General features: G+C 38.0%; 1 protein-coding gene, 1 long non-coding RNA gene and 1 pseudogene across 2 annotated transcripts; 1 reads left to right on the top strand and 2 right to left on the bottom strand.

Annotated features, from left to right (window-relative positions):
- The first annotated feature begins 14,898 nt into the window (after window positions 1-14,898).
- Window positions 14,899-15,324, top strand: LOC124461071. The gene is made up of 3 exons (XR_006954914.1): window positions 14,899-14,955; window positions 15,015-15,125; window positions 15,209-15,324. It is a non-coding gene; the product is annotated as an uncharacterized LOC124461071 (long non-coding RNA).
- A 1,453-nt stretch (window positions 15,325-16,777) lies between these two features.
- LOC124461073 lies at window positions 16,778-22,850 on the bottom strand (annotated as a pseudogene).
- A 7-nt stretch (window positions 22,851-22,857) lies between these two features.
- LOC124461072 lies at window positions 22,858-23,991 on the bottom strand. Its single transcript, XM_047012661.1, has one exon. It carries the CDS (start codon window positions 23,989-23,991, stop codon window positions 22,858-22,860), a length of 1,134 nt encoding a protein of 377 aa, XP_046868617.1.
- Window positions 23,992-24,800: the final 809 nt, after the last annotated feature.

Genomic DNA, 24,800 nt, shown 5'->3' with positions numbered 1-24,800 from the left:
TGTATGTGTATATAATTTTTTTTGTTAGACAAACGTAAAGCCCAAATTTTGGTGTCAATGATTTCCAAAGCCAGAAGTCCAAGACATTTATGTTGGATAGTGCAAGCAGCGAAGAAGTTATTCACCAAAGAGACGAAGCAATTATATTGGCGATCATCTGATCAGTCAGATTTCGATACAACACGCGGCAAGCGATGAAAAGTGGAAACAGCGAAAACACGCAGCCCAAAGAATAAATTGTAAACGAGTTAAAAAGTGAAAATCAAGTAAAAAAGGGTTTAAGCCAGAAAGCCATAGTGAAAACGAAAATTTTTAACTTCTTCTTTTGCTTAAACCTAGGTAATATACTAGAATCGAAAGCTAAAATAAGTTGGTGTACAAGTAATAATTGGTAATAAGAGAAAAAAAAAAAAATGCAAAAGAAGTGAAGCAAGTGAAAAAAAAAAGTATACAAAGAAGAAAACGCAAAGCAACATTTCGAGCCACATTGTGCAAAACCAAAATTGTTTTTTTTAAGTCGCGAGGTAACATACACTAAAAATGAAAAAAAAAGGAGCAAAAACAAAAAAATAAAAAAAAAATGAAATCTAATGCAAAATTGAAAGGCCAAAAAAAAAATCTATAACAGAGGAAGAAGAAAGTGAAAATATAAAAGAAAAAAAAAATTTTTAAAAAAACAAGCATGAGCAATTGCTTTACTTGGTAACGAAACAAAAAATGTGAACATAATTAATACAAAAAAAATTAAATTAAATCTATAGCCTCTACAGCAATTCCTCGAAGGCCTTCGTCGGACGCTACAAGGTGAGTTTTTTCTACTACATTTTTTTGTTACCAAAATATAAAGCGAAGTCGGAGACGTTAAGCAAGAGTATTCAATGCAAAGACAAAAGCGAAAACAATTGTCGTTGCTTATCTCCACTCCGTTTGCCCCTCTATATATTTTTATATACTTCTAATGTGTTTCGAATAAAATCATGCGTAAAGAAAAGAAAAAAGAAAATGAACTTAAAAGTGAAAAGTATCAAAAGAGAAAAGGGCAAAGGAAAAGAGTGAATAAATATGCATAATTGTTTTATTGAAACATTTTGTATGTGAAGAGTTGAAAAAAAAATTTAACGGTTAATTTTTATACGCTGCATATGTAAGCGTTGCGTTTTGCTTTTGCACAGTGGGTCGAGGTTTAAAAAAAAAAAAGAAAAGAGAAGTTAATGTTCATGAAATTATGCCGAGTATTTAGAATATTTTTTTTTTATATTCATTTAATTATCTTTGAATATAAATCGATATGCGTTAAAGTTTCGAGCTATATATTTTTTTTAGTAATTACAAATTAATTCATATCATTTATGAAGTTGTAAATTTTCTTATATATTTACTATGGAATGGTTTTGGTTTTTTTAATGTGAGTTAACTTTGTTCTCAGAATACTACATGAAACATTAGATTCTAAGAAATGAATGATTGTGAGAATACATTAATTTAAGTGAATAATAATGATTTTTATAATGAGATAATTTTCTGAACTTTCTTTTTGGGCAATCTAATGTGAATAAGGATGTTTGTTCTGGGATTTTCCCCTAGCGCTGAAAGGAAAATCATGGTAGGGTGGGTAGAGAGCGCGGCTGTAGATACACCTATACAGCCAACACTAGGACTATTTTCTTCTATTCTTTGCTCTCTATTCTATTTCGAGTTTCAGCACAGGGACTTTATTTAAAGTTGCTGACGTGTGAGTGGGTGAAACACATTCATCAAAGAACCACCCCAGCCGATTGTCTTGCTAGCCGCATTAAGAGTCCCGCAGATGAATCGTGTTAACACCAAGATAGGCCTCACACAATAACGTATAGTTGCCGACTGCAATGGTTGGTAAGCCTTTGTGGTGTCGTGGTTATAGATATATAGTTACAGAAATTTTTGCCGCCCAACCATTGGGCACATTCTAATTAGATACAATAATTTTTGCTGCCCATCGGCTACGTTAAGGCTTTGTACGTTACAGTAATTTTTGGCGCCCAACTGAGGGGCCCGATTCTAATTTGATAATTATCTCCCTAAGGTTTTCTCAGGTAGATAATTCATTTGGTAGATTAACCCCTTTTCTTCTTTTAATTTCTTTGTGCATTCTAATCTTTTATTCTATACTATCAACAATTAAAATCGTAAAGTTAACTATTATTGGAATTACCGTCTCCGGCGATGCCCAGAGATCTGGTCTGGATATTCAACTAGGTTACTAATTGTTCCGAATATTTTAAAGCTAACTGTCAACATGAACCCAAGGCAAACAATAACTGTCAAAACAGCAGAAACTACTAACTTTTGGCATGTGACCGAGAGCTAGACTCTGGTTTGAAAAGTGTTGAGTAGACGAAGGCTTGATAGTAGCCTAAGACTCTGTACCTCTTGCTTTAATAGAATACGTATTACCTGGAATTATGATTGTGACAAATGGCTGAAACATCATCTAAGGATAATGCAACCGCTAGTATTATTGTAGAGAGTACATAGACTAGTCAGTCTAGTTTTGTTATCCCTTTTAGTATAGCCCGTAGCAGCTTAATTGTGAGTGGTCAGGACATTGGTGAGAACATTAATGGTTTAATCAGCCAACCCCAGATCATAACTGGCATAGCAAGCGACTATATTAAGACAGGTAACGAATCCCTTTTTAAATTCATTTATGTAGGTGCAACTCAAATAAAAGAGGGAAGATAATTTTTTTTTGAGAATAGGAACTATGGGATTTAGAGTCAAGTGACCCTAACCCAACCGCTTAAAAAGAAAGACACTACCCAACATATGAGTGTACTTATGTATATTTCTATTTCCTGTTGCTAAGAAAATAGCATCCCTAACGCAGATATCAAGAGTAGTCCCTAGTGATAAAGTAAATTATTACACCTGAATTCACTTAGAGTAACCCGAAAAGAAAAATTATTCAAAATTATTATTCAAGAAAAAAAAAAAAATAAGAATTTGATTAACATTTGGTTGAATTGATAACGCTATCGAATATTTAAAAATGTCAGTAATACACAGTGATAGAGAGTACGAGGAGGTACCACGATCATCCTCATCACAAGTGTGTAGCATTTGTTCACAAGTTATTTCAGACGTACACGAAAGGGCAACGACAAAGTGTATGCACGCATTTCATAGAAATTGTATAATTACTTATGTTTCGACAAATCAAGAGTGTCCGGTATGCAAGCCTTTATGCCACCTTAGAGATGTACAAGTTAGAACTGAGTTATCAGCCAGTCAAAAACGAGGAGCAGTTCCTAAAGTCCATAATACGCGACAGCAGAGGCAAGCACACCTTTTATCTGGTCCAGAACAGTCAGCCATACCTGATGACAATAGTCCGCAAAATACGGTGATGAATTCATCAGAAGAGGTAGAACCACTACGAACAGCGAAAAGACAGGGAAGAGTACAACGCGCTCAACTAGAAAATTTTGAGAGACATCAGACAAGAGTCAACGCCACAGCTAGTACATCGGCACCAGCGGTCGACTACGAAAGATTGTTTGAAAGAATAGAGAATCTTATAAATCAGAAGTTTGAGAGTTTGCAGACGAATGAAGCAGCAGCCAGCATACAAGAATTAAATACGCAGGCTAGAGCACAATCTTCACCCAGAAATTCGCCGATTTCTACATCAAGTATTAGGAGCGAAAAGGTTACACAGATTATCCAGAGTTGGGGTATAAAGTTCGAGGGATCACAAAAAGGCAGTACCGTGCAAGAATTCTTGTACAGAGTGCGTGCATTAACTATGGATAGTTTAGATGGAGTAAAGTAGTCTGTAAGAACCTACATATTCTCCTAACTGGAAAAGCCCGAGATTGGTATTGGAGATACCGTAAAGAGATCACGCAAGTAGAATGGACAGATTTTTGTGACAAACACAAAAGACAATATCGTGATAACAAGGATGATGATTTAATTTTGAAGAAATAAGAAGTAGGAAGCAAAAGATTGGAGAATCATTTGATAATTTTTATGGGGATGTAATATCCATTGTTAGTAGGCTTTCGGTTCCATTGGAAGAGGATAGACTAGTGCAGCAGTTGCAGCGTAACCTGATACCGGAAGTGCGTGAAGCATTGTTATATATATCAGTTGTTTCGGTGTCACATCTACGACAGTTAGTACAAAGAAGAGAAAATCTATTGGGAGACACTAATTAAGCGTCCGATCAAGAGTGTAAATTTTTCTAAACCCGTTTACAAATCCGTAGCTGCAGTACTAGACGCCACAGAACAGTCAGAAGACGAATTGTCGGTGAAAGAGGTAGATGCAGTTCAGCGAGTGGCGAATTCTTTGGTTTGTTGGAATTGTGACGTAGAAGGACATCGCTGGGACATGTGCCTAGAAGATCGGATTATCTTTTGTTACGGCTGCGGAACCAAAGGAGTATACAAGCCGCAGTGTATAAAATGTTCAAATCGGACGGAAAACTATCGGAAGGGACCACCGTATGGCAACAAGCGGACGGACCCTTAGTAAATGTTGCTCACAAAAGATTAAATCGTAATTACACTGAACAAGAAAAGCAAGAAAACATTTCAGAGTTACAAACAAATAGAAAGAATATTAAGTTACATCCAATTAAACCATACCACATACGTTTAAAAGAATATGCAAGATTTTGCGAAAGAATATTTTCTGATGATAGTAATGTCGCATGCGTCAAGAGAGCACCAAAGCGCTCAACCTTGCGTATGCGTAACTTTTGGAAAGCTGTACGAAATACCAAAAGAAGGTTATTTTGTTCAGTAATTAATGAAGCCGTAGATGGCCGATTTTATGCTTCAATTTCATTTTTACAATTTTTAGAATTAGGCTTATTAGACACAGGGGCAAATATTAGTTGCATTGGAGCAGACCTGGCTAAAATAGACTGGTCGCACAATTCAAAATTTCGCAAAATTAATTCGTCAGTAAAAACGGCTGATGGACAGCCACAAACAGTTAATCCCTTCGATTAAGCATAGGGTAGTATTAGGAACAGATTTTTGGAAAGCTTTCAGATTGGCCCCGGGTGTAATTTCCTCGATTGAAACTTCAAATAGCAACGTGCCTAGATTAACAGAGAAAGACGGTGAGGAAAAGTTTCCGCTGACAGCAGAAGAAGAAAAACGTTTAGGCGGAATCATTAGTCTATTTCCAGACTTTGAAAGGCAAGGCCTCAGAAGAACAAAGCTTCTGCAACATCATATAGAGGTAGGCAATGCCACCCCGATTAAACAGCGATTTTACCCAGTTTCACCGGCTGTTGAAAAAGTTATGTTTCAGGAGATCGATAGAATGTTAGAGCTAGGAGTTATTGAGAAGTCAAATAGTCCTTGGAGTTCGCCCATGCGTTTGGTGATTAAACCTGGAAAAGTTCGTTTATGCTTAGATGCACGACGTATTAACGAGGTTACAAAGAAAGACGCATACCCACTGCCCAGCATAAATGGAATTTTCGCAAGACTACCAAAAGCTAACATCATCTCCAAGATAGATTTGAAGGATGCTTTTTGGCAAATAGGTTTGAGTGAGGAATCAAAAGCAATCACAGCATTTACAGTACCCGGTCGTCCATTGTATCATTTTGTGGTTATGCCATTTGGTTTGTGTAATGCCGCGCAAAAAATGTGTAGACTAATGGATGAAATAATACCCCCTGAATTAAAATAATGTACTTTTGGATACTTAGACGATTTATGTCTAGTATCAGAAAGCTTTGAGGAACATCTTATTGTGTTAGCCAAGCTAGCTGAGCAATTTCAATGGCGAATGTGACTTTAAATGTGGCAAAGAGCAAATTTTGTGTCACAAAAGTTGAATTTTAGGATATATAGTAGGCAATGGAGGAATTTCAACTGACACATCAAAAACAGACGCGATTCAGTCATGGCCAATTCCGAAGACAGTTAAACAAGTAAGAGCGTTTATGGGAGTAGTCGGATGGTATAGACGATTTATACCTAACTTTTCAGATATTAGTTTTTCAATCACCGAGCTTCTGTCGTCGAAAAAGAAATTTGTCTGGAACGAGCAAGCTCAGAAATCCTTTGAAAAGCTTAAGTCTGCGTTGACGTCAGCTCCAGTTTTGCAGAACCCGAACTTTGAACGGAAGTTCTATGTGCATTACGATGCGAGCGATGTCGGCATAGGCGCTACGTTAGTTCAAATGTCAGATGAAGGAGAAGAAAAACCAATTTTATTTATGTCCAAGAAACTGAGTTCAGCTCAACGAAACTTCAGTGTAACGGAGCGGGAATGTTTAGCAGCATTAGAAGCAATCGACAGGTTTAGATGCTATATTGAGATGCAGGAGTTTGAATTGATTACGGATCATGCGAGCCTTTTGTGGCTGATGAAGCAACCTAATTTGAAGGGACGGTTGGCTAGATGGGCCATGAAATTGCAAAGTTACAAGTTCACGATAAGCCATAGAAGAGGTCGGGACAATGTCGTACCTGATGCGCTTTCGAGAATGTTTTCAGATGAAATAAGTGCACTAGAAGAAGTTTATCCTGGTGTTGATTTAAATTCCAACTGTTTTGGTGATAGTGAATATCAGAATTTGAAAAAAAAGTTTTTAGATAGTCTGGGAAAGTATCCAGATATACGAGTAGAAGATGGTTTTGTCTATATACGAACTGAACATGATGATGGAAATTTAGAAAATCAAGAATCGAGATGGAAACTGTGGATTCCATCTGGTTTGACGACTGAAGTCATAGGCAGTGCTCATAATAGTGTTATATCAGCACATGGAGGAATGGCTAAGACCCTAGAATTAATAAGGAGATTTTTTTATTGGCCAGGCATTTTTTATTGGTGTCACAAGTGAGAGATTATGTGCGTAACTGTGATATTTGCAAGTCTACCAAAGCCCCGAATTACATTTTAAAACCGCCGTTGGGAAAGCCAGCAGTTTCAATGCGTCCTTTTCAAAGGTTATACATAGACCTGGTCGGTCCATATCCACGCAGTAAGCGAGGGCATATTGGGTTGGTAATAGTTTTGGATCACTTTTCCAAATTTCATTGGCTTTGTCCGTTGAAGAAGTTGACATCTCGTTTAATACAGGAGTTTCTTCAGGATCATATTTTCTTTATGTTTGGTATTCCGGAAATCCTAGTGAGCGATAACGGAGCACAATTCAAAGCGGTCGAATTTAACGCGTGTCTAACAAAGCTTGGTATTAAGCATGTATATACAGCGTTGTATTCACCTCAAGCCAATGCCTCAGAACGGGTGAATCGATCAATCATAGCAGCGATTAGAGCTTATCTTAACGATGATCATAGAGAGTGGGATGAACATATTCCAGCTATTAGTTGTGCTCTGCGGAATGGTCATCATGTGAGCATTAATTGTTCTCAATAGCATGCAGTTTTTGGCTTTGATATGATTACACATGGGTCTCATTATAGTCTACTAAGTAAGTTCAATTTATTAGATGAATCACTTAATCCCCATAGGAAAGACGATCAATTGCAGTTGTTGAGAAAAGAAATAAAACAGCAAATTGCATCAGCAGCAGATAAAAACGCCAAGCAGTATAACTTGCGCACTCGGCAAATTCATTTTAGGATAGGGCAAGAAGTATTCAGAAGAAACTTCAGCCAGAGTAATTTTTAGAAAAATACGAATGCGAAATTCAATCCTCAATGGGTGAAATCTAGAGTCAGGGAATGTTTAGGGAATTGTTATTATGTTTTAGAAGACCTCCAAGGAAAATTACAAGGAACATATCATGCCAAAGATATTAAACAATGAGGTTTTCAGACTAATTCCCCGAGAAAACTCTAGAATTCGTCTGTGGTTGTGGAGGTGCCTTGAGTAAAACTTGCAGCTCAAAAGAAAAAAAAAAAAAAAGTAAAAAAAGAAAGGAAGGCAGCATTTAAAAGACCCGCGAATGCACTGCTTGATTGCAGAAAGAAAGTTCACCAACAAGTACCACTGGTACATTTCTTTTTCCCATTATGCCAATAGCGGATAATGTCACTTTGACAATTGACTTCGGGTCTAAACGAAGATCAAAGCTAGGCATAGAGCATAGGCGAACTATCTTGATAAATTCTTTTCAAATTGGCAACCGAGCGGAACAGTCCTTTGCAGGAAGTGAGAAAAAAATTAATATTTCATTTTTTTTGTGGTTAAAATAACCCAAGTAAATTTTAAATCCGAATAAATATAAGCCATCCTTCATGGGCTTGAATCGGAAATAAAAAAGAAACCATTGATGTTGGTGTTCTCTATTTCAAGATATACTTCTTGCGTAAGTGCTAATTTTTCTTTAAATCATTAAAATTTGGTAATTTTTGCAAATAAAATTTTGCACGCAGATTTTCAAAGTCTCGGTATGTTCGTTCATGATGGAAAAGAAAAAAGGAAATTAAAATGTATTGCTTTGATTAAGCAGAAGGTAATTATACAGCTCTAAAAAAAAGAAAAAAAACGCATTAACGACATTCACATTTTATCATGTATGTGTATATAATTTTTTTTGTTAGACAAACGTAAAGCCCAAAATTTGGTGTCAATGATTTCCAAAGCCAGAAGTCCAAGACATTTATGTTGGATAGTGCAAGCAGCGAAGAAGTTATTCACCAAAGAGACGAAGCAATTACATTGGCGACCATCTGATCAGTCAGATTTCGATACAACACGCGGCAAGCGGTGAAAAGTGAAAACAGCGAAAACACGCAGCCCAAAGAATAAATTGTATCCGAGTTAAAAAGTGAAAATCAAGTAAAAAAGGGTTTAAGCCAGAAAGCCATAGTGAAAACGAAAATTTTTAACTTCTTCTTTTGTTTAAACTAGAGAGCTGCATGAATGGGAGAAAAGTCAAAGTCAAATGAATCCATTCGAATTGAATTCAAATAAATGAGTGACAACTACACAATGAAATGAATGAGTGTGAGTTTGTACTTGTCATATCTCTAAAAATACGTAACTGTGTTTAATGAAAGGCAATGAATTGAGTGTCAAAACATGGAATTGTACTAAGGCACTCGAATCATTAGAATTATTCGAATTGACTCATTTTTATTGGGATGTTTAAAAGCAACAAAAACTAATTATTTTATCAAAAATGTATGGAAAATAATGGCGAAATGGGGCTATTAAAATTTGCTATACACCAAAAACTTAAGGACACAGTTTTGGATTTGACAATTTGGGACAAATTTTGTAAAACCTATTTTTTCTAAATTAGATTCCTAGTTGCCACGAACCGTGAAAACATAAATAAGGCTATCTAATATATTATAAAAAAAAATCATATTTTTTAATTCATCATATACACAATCGATCTACTTTTTAATATACTTCAGTATTTGGAAAAAAAATTCTTCTCTATCTCTGTAGGGGGTTTGAACCCGGTAACAAGAGTATTGTAGTCTGAGTAGGTCCCCACTGAGCCACTAACTACTCTAGTTTTGTAGTATAGTAATCACATATAGTTCAAAAATATACAATACAAATAAATACTAAATACTAAAATCAGAATTGGAATTCGAATACATTCGAAACATAGCAACTCATTGACTCACTTTCTAACTCATTCAATTCGTTTTGTTTCGTTTGAATGTTGTGCGACTGATTTTTACGTCGCACACTCATTTAGTTGAAGTCGATTTTCAAAGTCATTCAATTCATTTATTTGGTTTTGAATGTTGTTAACTCGAATTGATTTTTCTATCACTCATGCAGCTCTCTAGTTTAAACCTAGGTAATATACTAGAATCGAGTGTATCGATTGGTGTACAAGTAATAATTGGTAATAAGAGAAAAAAAAAAAAAAAAAAAGCAAAAGGAGTGAAGCAAGTGAAAAAAAGTATACAAAGAAGAAAACGCAAAGCAACATTTCGAGCCACATTGTGCAAAACCAAAATTGTTTTTTTTAAGTCGCGAGGTAACATACACTAAAAATGAAAAAAAATGAGCAAAAACAAAAAATGAAAAAAAATGAAATCTAATGCAAAATTGAAAGGTCAAAAAAAAATCTATAACAGAGGAAGAAGAAAGTGAAAATATAAAAGAAAAAAAAAATTAAAAAAAAAAACAAGCATGAGCAATTGCTTTACTTGGTAACGAAACAAAAATGTGAACATAATTAATACAACAAAAATTAAATTAAATCTATAGCCTCTATAGCAATTCCTCGAAGGCCTTCGTCGGACGCTACAAGGGTGAGTTTTTTCTACTACATTTTTTGTTACCAAAATATAAAGCGAAGTCGGTGACGTTAAGCAAGAGTATTAGCGGACGTTGACGATACTATGCGCAGTACGTTCAAGTGGCCCCTACGACACCAGGACAAAGCCTGTTACGCGCGAGCCCAAGCAGATAACTGCCCACCTCCCACCCGACCGACCGAGGGGTGCAGCCGTATAACGCACGGCACGAATCGCGTGGACAAAATACACAATAGAAAAGACAGACAAACACATAATACTATAGCTATCTATTAACTAAATGGGATAGGATAGATGTTTTAAGCATATTAATAGAAAACTCTGAGCCGATTACAGGGATAGAAGATTGTAATCAGAGCAGAGGACCCTAAAAGGTTCATGCATAGCATAGTTAGAAGAACAACGACTAAGGGATAAAGGTATTAAAGGATGTCTACTCCGTCTACATGGTACCGACAGATTCACCTGAGCTAATAACTCAGGCGAGTCGATATCACCAATTAGGAGCTTGTGCATAAAAATGACACCAAGCATAATTCTACGGTTAGTTAGGGACGGAAGGTTAATCAAGAGAAGTCTACTAGAATACGAAGGCAAATTGACATTGCGATCCCAGCTTAAGCCACGAAGAGCAAATAGCAAGAACTGCTTTTGAACGGATTCTAGTCTAATCTGGTGCGACTCGTATTGAGGTGACCAAATGCAAGATCCATACTCTAAAATAGGACGGACAAGCGAAGTAAAAAGAACTTTAGTTGTATAGGGGTCATCAAATTCTTTTGACCATCTTTTAATGAAACCCAGGACACTCATGGCCTTTGCGACCGTGGTGGAAATATGGGTGTTAAAATTTAACTTATGGTCCATAAGTACGCCCAAATCATTCATATTATTTAGACGTTCTAAATGGCTGTTGTTTAGAATATAAGTGACCAGTTGAGGAGAGTTACGAAAAAAAGTCATTACCTTACATTTGGTAGTGTTAAGATTTAGTAGATTAAACTGGCACCAGGATTGAAAGTTTTCAAGATCAGCTTGTAGCCGACAAAATGAATCTGTATCTTTATAAGTAAGACAAAGCTTGACATCGTCAGCATACATAAGCACACGCGAATGAACAATGACTGATGGAAGATCGTTAATAAATAGTGTGAAGAGCAGAGGGCCAAGATGACTACCTTGAGGTACACCAGAAGTCACAGAAATGGAAACGGAAAAAGAAGACTTAAAAAGTACCTTCTGTTTTCTATTTGTTAAATATTCTTGAACCCAAGAAAGGAAAAGGGGTGGAAACCCAATGTCGCTCAGCTTAGAAAGTAATAGGGTATGATTAACGGAATCAAAGGCTTTGCTGAAGTCAGTGTATATGACATCAGTTTGTTTACCATTTTTGAACCCCTTGATAATTATTGATGTAAATTCTAAAAGGTTAGTGGTTGTAGATCTACGTTTCACAAACCCATGTTGGGATGGCGAAATAATAGAGCTGCAAAAATGTTGCAATTGAGAAGTTATAATTTTCTCAAAAGCTTTCGGAATAGCGGACAATTTTGAGATACCCCTATAGTTAGAGGCTTCGGACTTTTTGCCATTTTTATGCAGAGGAATAATATATGACTCCTTCCAAATAGATGGAAAAGAGGAAGATTCTACAGACAATAGAAACAATTTTAAAATGGGTTTACATAATGCGTTTGCACAGAACCTGAGTATACATCCAGGAATACCGTCTGGCCCCGGAGAATAAACAGGTTTAACTAATTTAAGTTCGGTAAGAATAGAACTTTCATCAATCACTGGATTGAAAATGCAATTAGCCTTTTTTAATCAATTTTCTAATGCAAAATTGAAAGGTCAAAAAAAAATCTATAACAGAGGAAGAAGAAAGTGAAAATATAAAAGAAAAAAAAAATTAAAAAAAAAACAAGCATGAGCAATTGCTTTACTTGGTAACGAAACAAAAATGTGAACATAATTAATACAACAAAAATTAAATTAAATCTATAGCCTCTATAGCAATTCCTCGAAGGCCTTCGTCGGACGCTACAAGGGTGAGTTTTTTCTACTACATTTTTTTGTTACCAAAATATAAAGCGAAGTCGGTGACGTTAAGCAAGAGTATTCAATGCAAAGACAAAAGCGAAAACAATTGTCGTTGCTTATCTCCACTCCGTTTGCCCCTCTATATATTTTTATATACTTCTAATGTGTTTCGAATAAAATCATGCGTAAAGAAAAGAAAAAAAGAAAATGAACTGAAAAGTGAAAAGTATCAAAAGAGAAAAGGGCAAGAGTGAATAAATATGCATAATTGTTTTATTGAAACATTTTGTATGTGAAGAGTTGAAAAAAAAATTTAACGGTTAATTTTTATACGCTGCATATGTAAGCGTTGCGTTTTGCTTTTGCACAGTGGGTCGAAGTTTAAAAAAAAAAAGAAAAAAGAAGTTAATGTTCATGAAATTATGCCGAGTATTAAAAATATTTTTTTTTATATTCATTTAATTATCTTTGAATATAAATCGATATGCGTTAAAGTTTCGAGCTATATATTTTTTTAGTAATTACAAATTAGTTCATATCATTTATGAAGTTGTAAATTTTCTTATATATATACTATGGAATGGTTTTGGTTTTTTTAATGTGAGTTAACTTTGTTCTCAGAATACTACATGAAACATTAGATTCTAAGAAATGAATGATTGTGAGAATACATTAATTTAAGTGAATAATAATGATTTTTATAATGAGATAATTTTCTGAACTTTCTTTTTGGGCAATCTAATGTGAATAAGGATGTTTGTTCTGGGATTTCCCCCTAGCGCTGAAAGGAAAATCATGGTAGGGTGGGTAGAGAGCGCGGCTGTAGATACACCTATACAGCCAACACTAGGACTATTTTCTTCTATTCTTTGCTCTCTATTCTATTTCGAGTTTCAGCACAGGGACTTTATTTAAAGTTGCTGACGTGTGAGTGGGTGAAACACATTCATCAAAGAACCACCCCAGCCGATTGTCTTGCTAGCCGCATTAAGAGTCCCGCAGATGAATCGTGTTAACACCAAGATAGGCCTCACACAATAACGTATAGTTGCCGACTGCAATGGTTGGTAAGCCTTTGTGGTGTCGTGGTTATAGATATTTAGTTACAGAAATTTTTGCCGCCCAACCATGGGGCACATTCTAATTAGATACAATAATTTTTGCTGCCCATCGGCTATGTTAAGGCTTTGTACGTTACAAGAAGCAGCAGAAGCTCGCAACAAACATTTCCGATCATACCGTCTCAACTTTGCAAGTTTACAAGGGAAGAATGCAATCGCGACATCTATCAAAGGTTGTTATTAACTTCCGACCCATTCATAAGCTGTATGAAATCAACAAAAAAAATCACATGAACCATTTTTAAGGGAAACCATAAATATGCTCATTACTGCTGAGCCAAATGATAGTGCTAAGCATCACGATTTGGACTCGGAAGCAGAATAAACATATTCGTTTTTTTTAAATAATATTATGTAACTCTGAATTTAAAAATAATAATATAATCTAATAGATAAAGCCAACTTTTGTAATGTTTCATTTAAAGTTAACCCATATTCTATAGAAAACCTTGCTATTTTAGTATTAAGTTAAAAAAATTAATGTATTTTAATAGGAAATTAATGTATTTCAATAGGAAACAATAATATTTAATTATTTTTTCCATTTAAAGTGTATTTTATTGAAAAAATGTTTTTGGCCGCCTAATTTTGCAAATTCTACCTATGTGCGACGTCTGTGGCTCGGACAATTGGGCGACATTGTCAACGGCGACAATTTGGTACTGAAGGGATATTATAACATCAATTTAATAACTACTAAATTGAAATCCAATACAAAATGTGTTTAAATGGAAATCATAAACTAATTAAGCATGATAAGTCGTTTTATTTCCTATCAATATGGATTTCACATAAATTTTATATAACTACGCATACATACATACATATGTCTGTACCCTTTAGTACCAAATTGTCGCCGTTGACAATGTCGCCCAATTGTCCGAACCACAGACGTCGGCAGAGAAAAATTCTGACAGCGTTTTTCATGCTGAGGTTAGCCGACGGCAGTGAAAAAGTATTAGTGATTTGTAATTGATTTTTGATATAAATAAAGGTAAGTGCTATTTAAATATTATCTATAATACACACAAATAGTGAATAGTAATTTTGTTTTCAAAGTATTAAATTATTGTATGTAATTCCCAACTAGTTTTAGCGTTGAAGATATGGTATGGCCATTACAATTGTGGATTCTTTAGCGAAGTCTGCTGATGATAGAACTTGGTGGTTCTTGAAATAGCTATACAGACAACCTGCTCACCTTTTGTGCTGCCTATGATTTAAAATCTTACAAATAAATCAGTAAGATTGACCTGAAGCCCCGCCCCGCTCAAACAAATTTTTTGATTAACTTCAATAAGGTCGAAATCTAGACAAATTAAATTAAATTAATAGCATTATTTATAATCGAATGCTAATCAAAAGAGTAAGAAAATATGAGTACGGAGAGTGAAAGGAATACAAAGTATTTTGCCAACAAAATTAAATGCGAGTTCGACCCCGGGCTGTGCCAAAAGATAACATTTTTTTTTTTATTTTGTAATAATTTAATTTTTTTCTCACAAAAAAAAAACATTAGCAACTGGTTTAGAAATAATTGACTTCAAGAACAGCATTACGTCGGAAATTCATAAAAGCTAGTAAGTACACAGCTGTTGTATGAAAAGCACAAAATTTTAATTCTTTTTTATATTTGCAGACCTCTCAAGTAGCTGGAGACAACTCCCTCTTGTGAAGAGCCACAACCTGGATAAGAAACACAAAAAGTTGAGCCTTGGAACCTATCTTAAGGCTTTGAACATTCTTCTCGGTAAGTACATTAATTACTGAAAAACGTTAGTTTTGATATTATAATTCATTTCATTTCTAATATCTTAAATTTTTCTATTCCAGAAGCAGTTTAAAACACTTTCCCGGGGCAGCCTCCGGAAGTTGGGCTTCAGAATGCAATGGCCTGAGCTTAAAATATGGACAACAAAACAAAAAATTGAAAATTGAAGCAGCAGCTGTTAAATAAGCTTAATAAAAAATAAGTAAAATAAAATAAATTCAATTATTTTATATTTTTTTATGTATTTTGAATTGTCCTTCTAGTCCATAGGGCAAAATGGGGATATTGTCCTTCTAGTCCCTAGGACAATCTAGCGATAATGTCGCTTTCGTCCCTAGGATAATCTAGCCTCCAGTCGGCGGCGACCAGAGCGAAAAATTTCACAGTACCGCCGACTAGAGGGACAATTGTCGCTCAATGGTCCCGTGCACAAGACCATTGAGCGACATTTGTCCCTCTGGTCGCCGGGCTGTCTATTAGTCGCTCTGGTCGCCGGCGACTGGAGGGACAAATTTCGCTCAATGGTCTTGTGCACGGGACCATTGAGCGACAATTGTCCCTCTAGTCGCCGGGACTAGAGGGACAAAAGCGACAAAGCGGCGACACAATGCTTGTTTGTCCCGGCGTTCGACAAGACATTTGGACATTTGTCTTGGCGACTGGAGCGACAACAGTCGCTAGGTTGTCGTTCCGGTCTTGAAAGCTGGGACATGCAATGTTAAATGTCGCCGCATTTTTAATGGGAGTGTCGCCAGTTTGTCCCCGGGGACAAGCGACATGTCCCGGGGTACTGAAGGGAAGAACTTAAAAATTAGTTAGGCGGATCCATAGTATATAACATTTATTAAATTTATTTACAGATTTTACACAAAAAAACAAACTGGCTTTTCTTTCGTTAATAACTTTAACGCTCAAGTGGAAAGAGAGAGAGAGAGAGAGAGATAGAGAGATATAGTGGGGAACAGAGAAAGAGATAGAGCAGGGTTGATTTTGCAGAGAGAGAATTAAGAAATATTTAATAAGAATTAAAGTTGTAGTTGATTTTCATTGCGATTATAAATTATATTTGAATCATATCGTATCTATATATATATATATATGCTAAATCTAACACATACATGCTAAATCACACACACACTACGAAGCCTGAGCATGTACCGACGAGTGTACACATACATAGACAGAACGAAATCACAAGCGACATAGGCCTGCCTTCGTCGTTCGGTAGTCTGTGCTAGACTGAAATTTTTTCGTAGCTGCTTGGCCCTCTCCCCACTTTACGCTCTCATTGAGAGTACGAGCGTTCGGGTTTTCCCGAAGTTCTCTGGGGTTCCATGACTAGGCTAGCGTTTGCAATCAAAAAATCATGAGTTTGTCCCATCTATGTGTTCTATGGTTAGTGCTTAAAGTTTTAATAAAAAGGAGTTTTTTTTCCATTTTGGTTGCTTCGTATCTTTCTATGTACATAAGAAATGCTACTAGTTTTGATTAGTATTGGGAGAACCGGGGGACGAACTGATTGAATCTCAGTTTTTAGTCCCTCTCCTCGTATAAAAAGATCCCAAACAAAAACGAAAGAACACGAAATATGTTAGCAAAGGGTCTTAACTAGATTGGGTTCTCGTTAATGCTTACCTGTAGGGCATGGTGTTCAAGTCCTCGGTGTATTTGAGTATCAAATTGTGCGACGGATGCGTGTTCATGGCAAACCATTGCTCCAATTTGGGCACTTCGGTGACCGGATCGATGAAAGTGCGATTCCTGCAGCTGCCGCCGCCGCAGCGGCATGATGATGGGCTGCCGGGTGTCCTGCTGCTGCTGCCGCCTGGCCAAATGCTGGCATGTAATGGCTCATGTACATGATCCTTCATCGAGAACATCGAATTGGGTACCATGGGAAAGGGCAATTGTTGATCCTTGTGCGAGGCGGTCACCAAATTGCCATCCATGGCCGTCGAGGGGGAACGAAATTCATCCAAATGACTGGCATCGTTCTCATTGTCATTGTCCTCCAAGTCATCGTCATCCATATCCAGATCATCTTCCTCCTCTTTAAGTGTGCAGCGGCATTTCGGGGTGGTCAACTCATTCTCATTATTGTTGTGATTGAGAGCCGAATCATCGGGTAATTGCTCATGATCCTGCTCGTTATGTCCACCTTCCGTATGCTCCTTGGAAATGTCATCCTTGTGCTCATCATTGGATTTCTCCTGCTGCTGTTGCTGTTGGCGTTCTTCCTCATGCACATTGCCATTGATCACATCGCTAATTTCACTCTTAGCTCTTGTGGGTGCTGTGGCCTCATAGTCATCGTGCTCCTCATCGCCATCCATGAGCGGGGAATTCCGATTCGTCTCGTGGGTGGTCAGGGAGAGCGGCAATTGTGGAGTATTTGACCGACTCACAGGCGCCTCCTCATCCATATCATTGGAATGCTGGGACATGGTATCAATATCTTCTGATTTCAAGCTCATGGGACTCTTGAGATAATCATGCGACATGCCCGACAGATTGCCCATGTTTATGCTGGGCTGGCTGCCAGCACTCGAGCTGGAGTTATGCCCCAATTGGGCTCCATGATGCTGACTCAGATAACCATTCATGGCCGCGTGTCCCAGGGCACTCATTGTGGTGGTCACATTGCCCCTCATCTCGGCCCGTTTCTGGGCTGCGCGAGCATTCTTAAACCAGTAGACCACATTATTGACATCCAAAGGCTTGCGACCTCGACGCGACTCCAAGGCATTCAATTGCACCACATAATTCTGAATCTGCTAGCGTGAAGGATGGGGATTCTCTTGGAACCATTTCTGCAATTTGGGCAACTCCATTTCCGGATCGAAACTGGTTCGCATGCGAGTCTTCTGATTGGCATACTGAGGCGGAGCATGTGACCCTCCATGATGATGATGATGATGTATCGAAGGATGCATGGCCGGATGCATATATGGATGTACAAGCATACCAGAATGATGACCGGGACCAGCAGCCACACCCCCAGCCCCACCCTGTCCAGCACTGGGATGATGGGCAGCGGCCACTGCCTCATTGGCCAGCAATAAACTCTCTCGGCTGCCCATGGAACCGGCATGAGCTGCTGCTGCGGCAGCCGCAGCCATTGGTGCAGTGCCCACTCCCACAGGAAAATCGACCAATTCATTGGGTCCTGCCCCCACCGGCACAGCAGACGGCGCTGTCATGAAGGGCAACATTTTGGGGGTCATGGCTGAGGCCTGGGGAGAGAGTTGATTTGACCACCATTGATCAAATTTGCGACGCAAATCATCCGATATATCCCCACCGGGCATGGCATATGTATTCTGATGCGAACTGCGACAAATCTGTGAGAGCGTTACCTACAAAGATACAAAGGAAAAGACACATGGAAAAGCATTACAAGAGGGTCAAAAACAGGGACAGATTGGGAATGTATTATATAGTTATTAATGATATTTTGGAGACTTTCTTTTTCTATTCTTACAGAAGGTTAACTCAGTTTATAACAAGAGCCCTAGAGATTTAACTCCTTGAACTTCTAAAACGATTTCTGCCAAGACAAAACTTAAGCTAAGGCCATAAATAATAGTTGAGACTTTCGAAAATTCTTTTAGTTTATTTTATCTTTCATTTGGTTGTTTTGCAACAATGTAATAAGCCCTGTTGGACTGAAAAGACCTTCAGTTCAAAGGTGACACAGACTAAGCGGTCGTCATAAAAATCACGCCAGGAATAAAGTCGAGTCGGGTAAGAGCCCTCAAGTGCTGGGGTTTACTTAGCCATAAATGGATAGGTAACCGATAGATAGATATCATATGGTAACAGCTAGATAGATATTGCATATATAACAGACAGAAAACCCCTTTCAACACCGCCCCTCCCGCCTTCCCACCATCCAAAACCAACTGATATTAACTAACGCTTTGCTACTTGTCTACTCCGTGCTGTCCGCACTGTCCGCGCTTCTTCTATATAGAGAGATAGATAGATAGGTAGATAGTCTCCCTCCGATAGGCAACGATATAGCAGCTTATGAATTTAACAAATAGTGAAACAGACTACAGAAATAGAATTTGTGTTCGTGGTATATACAGATACAGATAGATATTTCCAATTCACTCGGGGACCCAATATTACGGCTACCGATGAATTAAATGGTCAAAAAAAGATATGGCTTACTGCTCTATTCTACACTAGTCCACCAATACTCTCTCTCTGTCACTCTCCTCCGCCTGCTCCTGCTAGCTTTACTCTGCTCGTCACCCAAATACGTGAGCTTCTGCTCATGGACATAGAATAGATAATGTCTCTATGAGTTGGCTGGTCGGTTGGTTGGTATTTGCTATCAGCTAAGGAGGCGCCTCAAATCACTTAAACTGCTCGAAACACACTCACACACACACACACACACAGAAAGGGTGGTATGGAAGAAGGGTGAGGTGTGGGATGGGGTGGTATGGGACAGACACCTAATTGTAAATAAAATGGGTTGACGCGTTGTCTTATGCCGACTTTGGGGTTCGGGGGTATTATTAAATTGATTTTCCTATCGCCTATTTGTACTGTTCTATGGCTACCTCTACCTAGATGCACACTAGACCCACACAGACACATACACGTAACAATTGAGAATTATGGAAAATGCTTATCATGTGATTAGAGAGCGAGAAATAGCCAGGGAGGGAGTGAGAGGGAGGAAGAGACTGCTTTGCTAATATTAATCAGGTACAATAAAACTCTAGTCACAATATCAATTGAAGGGTATTTCGGGCCGTGATTTCTGTTTGATGATGATAGTGAACTAGGGTGTCGTCATCAGTCTTTACATTGAAAATCATTCTGACTCTCCTTATTTTACTTTTGTCTTTTTCTTGTCGTTTTCTTTTAATGCCCAACTTTCGAGGAAGTGTGTGCAATGTGCCCGACAAAACACTTGAACAGAACCGAGGCCCAAACCTACTACGAATGAATAAACGAAGAAGAAAAAACATACTCAAGCATACTTGAGTAGGAATTGACAGGATGAGAGACATTAAGAGAAAGAGGTAGAGAGAGAGAGAGAGAAATTTCTGGTTTTCAAGTTGAGTGCATAATACACCTTTTCATTTTACGCGTACCTCTTGTTCGACTCCTTGTTTGGCATTAATGATACGTCTTCTTCAGGTTTTGCAGCTCCATTCCGCACTCAGCGCTGTCACTTTCCACTTGAAGTTGTCAGGGCGCCCCTCTTGATGATGTCCCAGTCCCATTTTCCAGGGTACCGCTCTTCTCTGGTGTGTTTTGAACATTTCGGGTATTATGTCGCGCCTACTGCGCATCGTTGGGCCTTTGATATTACGCATCGTTTCTAATTTGATTATAAACGCGCACTCCATTTCTAAGCATCTTCATTTTCAGCCCGAATGCCTTCTATATATGTTCTTGTCCTTCTCATGATGAGTACGCTTCGCGGCTTACTCAATGATGCGTTGAAAGTGCCTCAAAATTTAAAAAGAAAAGAAAATGGAATAGAAGGCCAGGTCATGAAGACATTTTGAGAGCCCGCATTTATGTCTGAACCTTTGGACGTACTGATGGTGGTGGTGGTGGATGGAAGGCGACGGCAAAGTCATGTCATGTTAGGTGCTGACATCATTTTAAATGTAATGAAAACGAGATGCTTTCACTCTGTTAGCCCTATGACTCAACTCAGTTGGTTTACTTTGTGTATCTGAAGTATGCGACGACCTAGATGAAGAGGTTAAGCACAGCTAAGGGTTATGCCAAAAAAGGGTTAATGGCCAAAACGTAGTCACACAAGAACCTACTTTTCGGAGAAACAATTACTTTAATTTACTTTTGATTTCGAACACTGATTAAACAATCGTTAGGCAAAATGGCAAAAATGAAAGGCACATAACAAAATTTAGGGGCCAAGAAATCAGACGGATTTCTTAGCTTATAAAGACATTACAAAATCGTGAAATTCGGGATTAGCAGCACATATCGATGTAACAATTTGTCGGTTTTCTTCAGCAATTTTCTGAAATAATTCTATTGCAGTGCATTCTGCTGAATCGGGCAAGTTCTTGCTAAACAAAATCCGCAGTGTTAGTTCCAATATCCGATGTACAAAGTTGAGCTGACGGCCACGTGGCTCTGTATAAGCATATTGAAAAGCCTGTAGAATTGCATCATAGTCCGAAAATTCTTCACGCAAGGGCAAGAGATCTAACAAGGCTGATAGAATCTCTTCAAATTGAAAGTCCGTTGTATTTGTCATCAAAAGACGTGATAGGGCACTGCAGCACAATTATTATCTATGGCCATTCTTAGCATTTTAGACAGTATGCATATACCTTTGTCAAAATATACGGCATATTGTGCCGGTTCGGTAGCATATCCCAATTCCACAAATAAGCCAGCAGCATAACCTAAAAGCATCTCATCTAGTCTACTGCCTTCCGCTGCGTCTAGATTGTCCTGACGTCCTTCAAAGTTTTGACATCTAGTTGATTGGGTCAATAACCTACGGGTGGCCTTGAAGAGCAATTTCACAACCTCTTGAGATTGTATAGCGGCTGCCTCAAAATCCCTGATGAGGTCAATTAAATCATCCAGAATATTAACAACCACAGTCCGGTTATCATCTTTAATAATCATCTCATAGAATTTGCGTACTATAATCTTAGAGTATTCGGTAAAGGCCGTTTCATTGCCCAGGCGATGGAAAGCCGTCAGAAATTTGGAAAGACTCTCAACACACGCCTTACGTACTGATGGTAACGGATGTTCAATCACTTTATATACATTCTCAAACACCGCCTGCAGATAAGGGCCAAAAGCAGCGCCCGTAGTTTCTGAAAATTCTTTGAGGGCAAACATCGCCTGCTCCATTTCAGTGACGTAATCATTTTCCACCATATCATCAAAATCGTCGCCATCAAAGTCTTTTTTATCTCCGCAATCCTTGCCTCCGGCCGGAATACCGCATGGTGATACAACAGATAGAAGGATGCGATCCATTATCTTGGGTAGATATCCAGCCATATTCTCCCGAAAAACATTTGAAAGGGCTCCGAGAAGATTGTAAACAGCAAATCGAACCTCTGGATCATCCGGACCTTTTGATAACATCAGTAGGCAATAGCCCATCGATTCGTTGCAATAAGGCGCCATAACTTCATCGCCCACGATTCGAACATAAACTGACCATGTATTGATAGCTATAATACGTAGCCGACCGATCTCCTCATCACAGTCCTTGACCAAATAATTCTGCATCACTGCGACAATTTGAGAAAAATACGGCAATATAAGCTTGCCCGAACCAGAAACAGAAGCAAGAGCCGACAAGCAATAGGACCTCAATGTAAGCGTGTGTGGTGAATTAAAGGCTTTAAATAGGCAATCCATTACCCCGGGTAAGTGATGGTCAATCATCTCGTCCATTGATTCGCAACACTTTTCCAAGGCATAAAAGAATTGATCCACATGTTTGGTTATTGGTACCGTTCCTCGTTTCATATCCCCTATCAACTGGCGAAGATATTCCAAAAGCATTGTCAATATTTCTGGAGAATATTTGTTGATATCAGGCTGAAAATTCTCCGAGAACTGACCCAGGGCAAAGAAAGCAGCACCGCGCACACTCAAATCGGGATCCTGTGTGCCCGTTTTGATGACATTCAACATTACTTCCAAGTATTGCTTGCATATGATCTCCATGCAACCCTCAGAGAAATATGCCCATGCAGTTATAGGCTGCCCGACGAGTAAGATTGTTCGTACTTTGGATAGCCGGCTCCATTAACTGAAACAAGAGTGGCAAAAGTTGGTCACCTGACACAATCATGGCTATCTCATCGAGGGCATGACTGGCCCCCTCCGCATAACTATTGCCATCCAATTCGTCATCCTCGCTATCGGCCGGTTGCTTGCATATCAATTCAAATAGAACTCTTACGATGGGCAGCAGCATATTCTGTCTGAGAATTTCTGTCTTACTCACACGCATAAACTCAGAAATGAATGACATACATTGAAGTCGAATTGTCTTCTCGATTTGCTCACACGCCGACGCATCCAGAAGTAATTTCGCCACGGCTTCGGTATCGTGAAAGGCCCTCGGAACATACTCTGCAAGGGCATCGAATATAGCAAAGACTAAGGTAAATTCCGCGCCATCACCATTAATAGCATTTAATTGTACTGTCTTTAATATCAGAGGCATCAACTTGACTATCAACTCAGCACCTGCTGGGTATTCCCCTAGAAATGGAATCAGATATCCCATTCCGTTAAACATATTGGCCACAGTGCGTGAGGCTAAAGTGTTCTGGGCATCGGAATTAACCATGATGGTCTCAAACATCTTGCATACAGTGGGCATCTCATCCGCTAAGTGTGTTGTAGCCGATTCGGCTATGGCAGAAAAAGTATAAGAATCCGATTCGCTCTCATTAGGATCCAGAACACATCGTTCGAAAGTATACTTCAGAACGTCGGAAATCCATTGATCCTTTTTCTCGTTATGATATCCACTCACTGTGCCAACAACTCGGCCGATGGCACTCTTTACTGCTCGCACCTTTTCGGCTACCAAAGCCTCCAATAAATATTTCTTGACGCCCATCTGCTGATCAAAGGATAACCCGTTCCAGACCCCAATATCCGATAGACGCTTATCCAGTAGAACAGATGTCATTTGACGCACCTCCACAGCATGAGTGGATGTCAGGACTTCGCACAGATTCCATAGAACGTCCGGTTGCTTGAAGGCCTCATATAACTGAACTGTAGCCTCTTTTATACGATTATTATCCGGGCAAAGGAGTCCTTCTATAATAGTGTCAAAAATGTTTGCCATGTTTACCAAAAAACAGAAAAAAAAGAATTTACTATAAATTATATCTAGATATTTGTGTTACAAAATTATTGTATTTGATGTGCGTGTTACTAGTTGAGAGTCAGAAAATATACTGATTTCTGTTGAGCTCAAACCTTAGGTGATGAAAAATATGGCTTACTACGATTTGAATTTTTCTTTTTTAGAAATCCAAAGGCTTACTTTGATTTTAAAAATTTAAATGACTACTACGATTTGTTTTGTTTTATTTTGTATTTCTCAAAGACTACTATTTAATAAGAATTTGGGAAATATTTAAATATGTAGTATTTAATAAATAATAAAGAAATATATTTTTATATTTTTCAAACTGAAATTTTTTAAAAACTTTTTATCTAAAAAGTCTTATATTTGCACAAAGAAAGATATTATTGATCAAAGTCACTGTTTCCTATTGGAGGTATATGATATAGTCTCCCGATCTTGATCAAATTTGGCACAGTCATTAACAGATCTTTAAAAACTGACAAGTGAATAAAGCAATCGCTCCAAAAGTAACGAAGTTATTCATAAATGTCACTGTTTTTGACCGATCGTTCCTATACGATATACAGGTGACATAGTTACCTGATCTTGATTAAATTTTGTAAAGTCATTAATATATATAAAATATATAAAACTAACAAGTATTAATTGTTATAGCTTAAAAAACAAAAAAGTTATTGAGAAAAGTCACTTTGTCGTTTGTATGGGAGCTATACGATATAATGGTCCGATCCGTCTGAATCCGAGATATGCAAGGGAATACAAAACTCTAAAATTCTGCATGA

Source organism: Drosophila willistoni, unplaced genomic scaffold (assembly GCF_018902025.1).
Source record: "Drosophila willistoni isolate 14030-0811.24 unplaced genomic scaffold, UCI_dwil_1.1 Seg193, whole genome shotgun sequence".
NCBI lineage: Eukaryota > Metazoa > Arthropoda > Insecta > Diptera > Drosophilidae > Drosophila > Drosophila willistoni.
Note: the sequence above shows the minus strand (reverse complement) of the source record. Positions and strands in the feature narration are given on the sequence as shown.

Coding starts and splice junctions, on each gene's coding strand:
- LOC124461072 (XM_047012661.1), bottom strand. CDS start 23,991: ATGGCAAACATTTTTGACACTATTATAGAAGGACTCCTTTGCCCGGAT.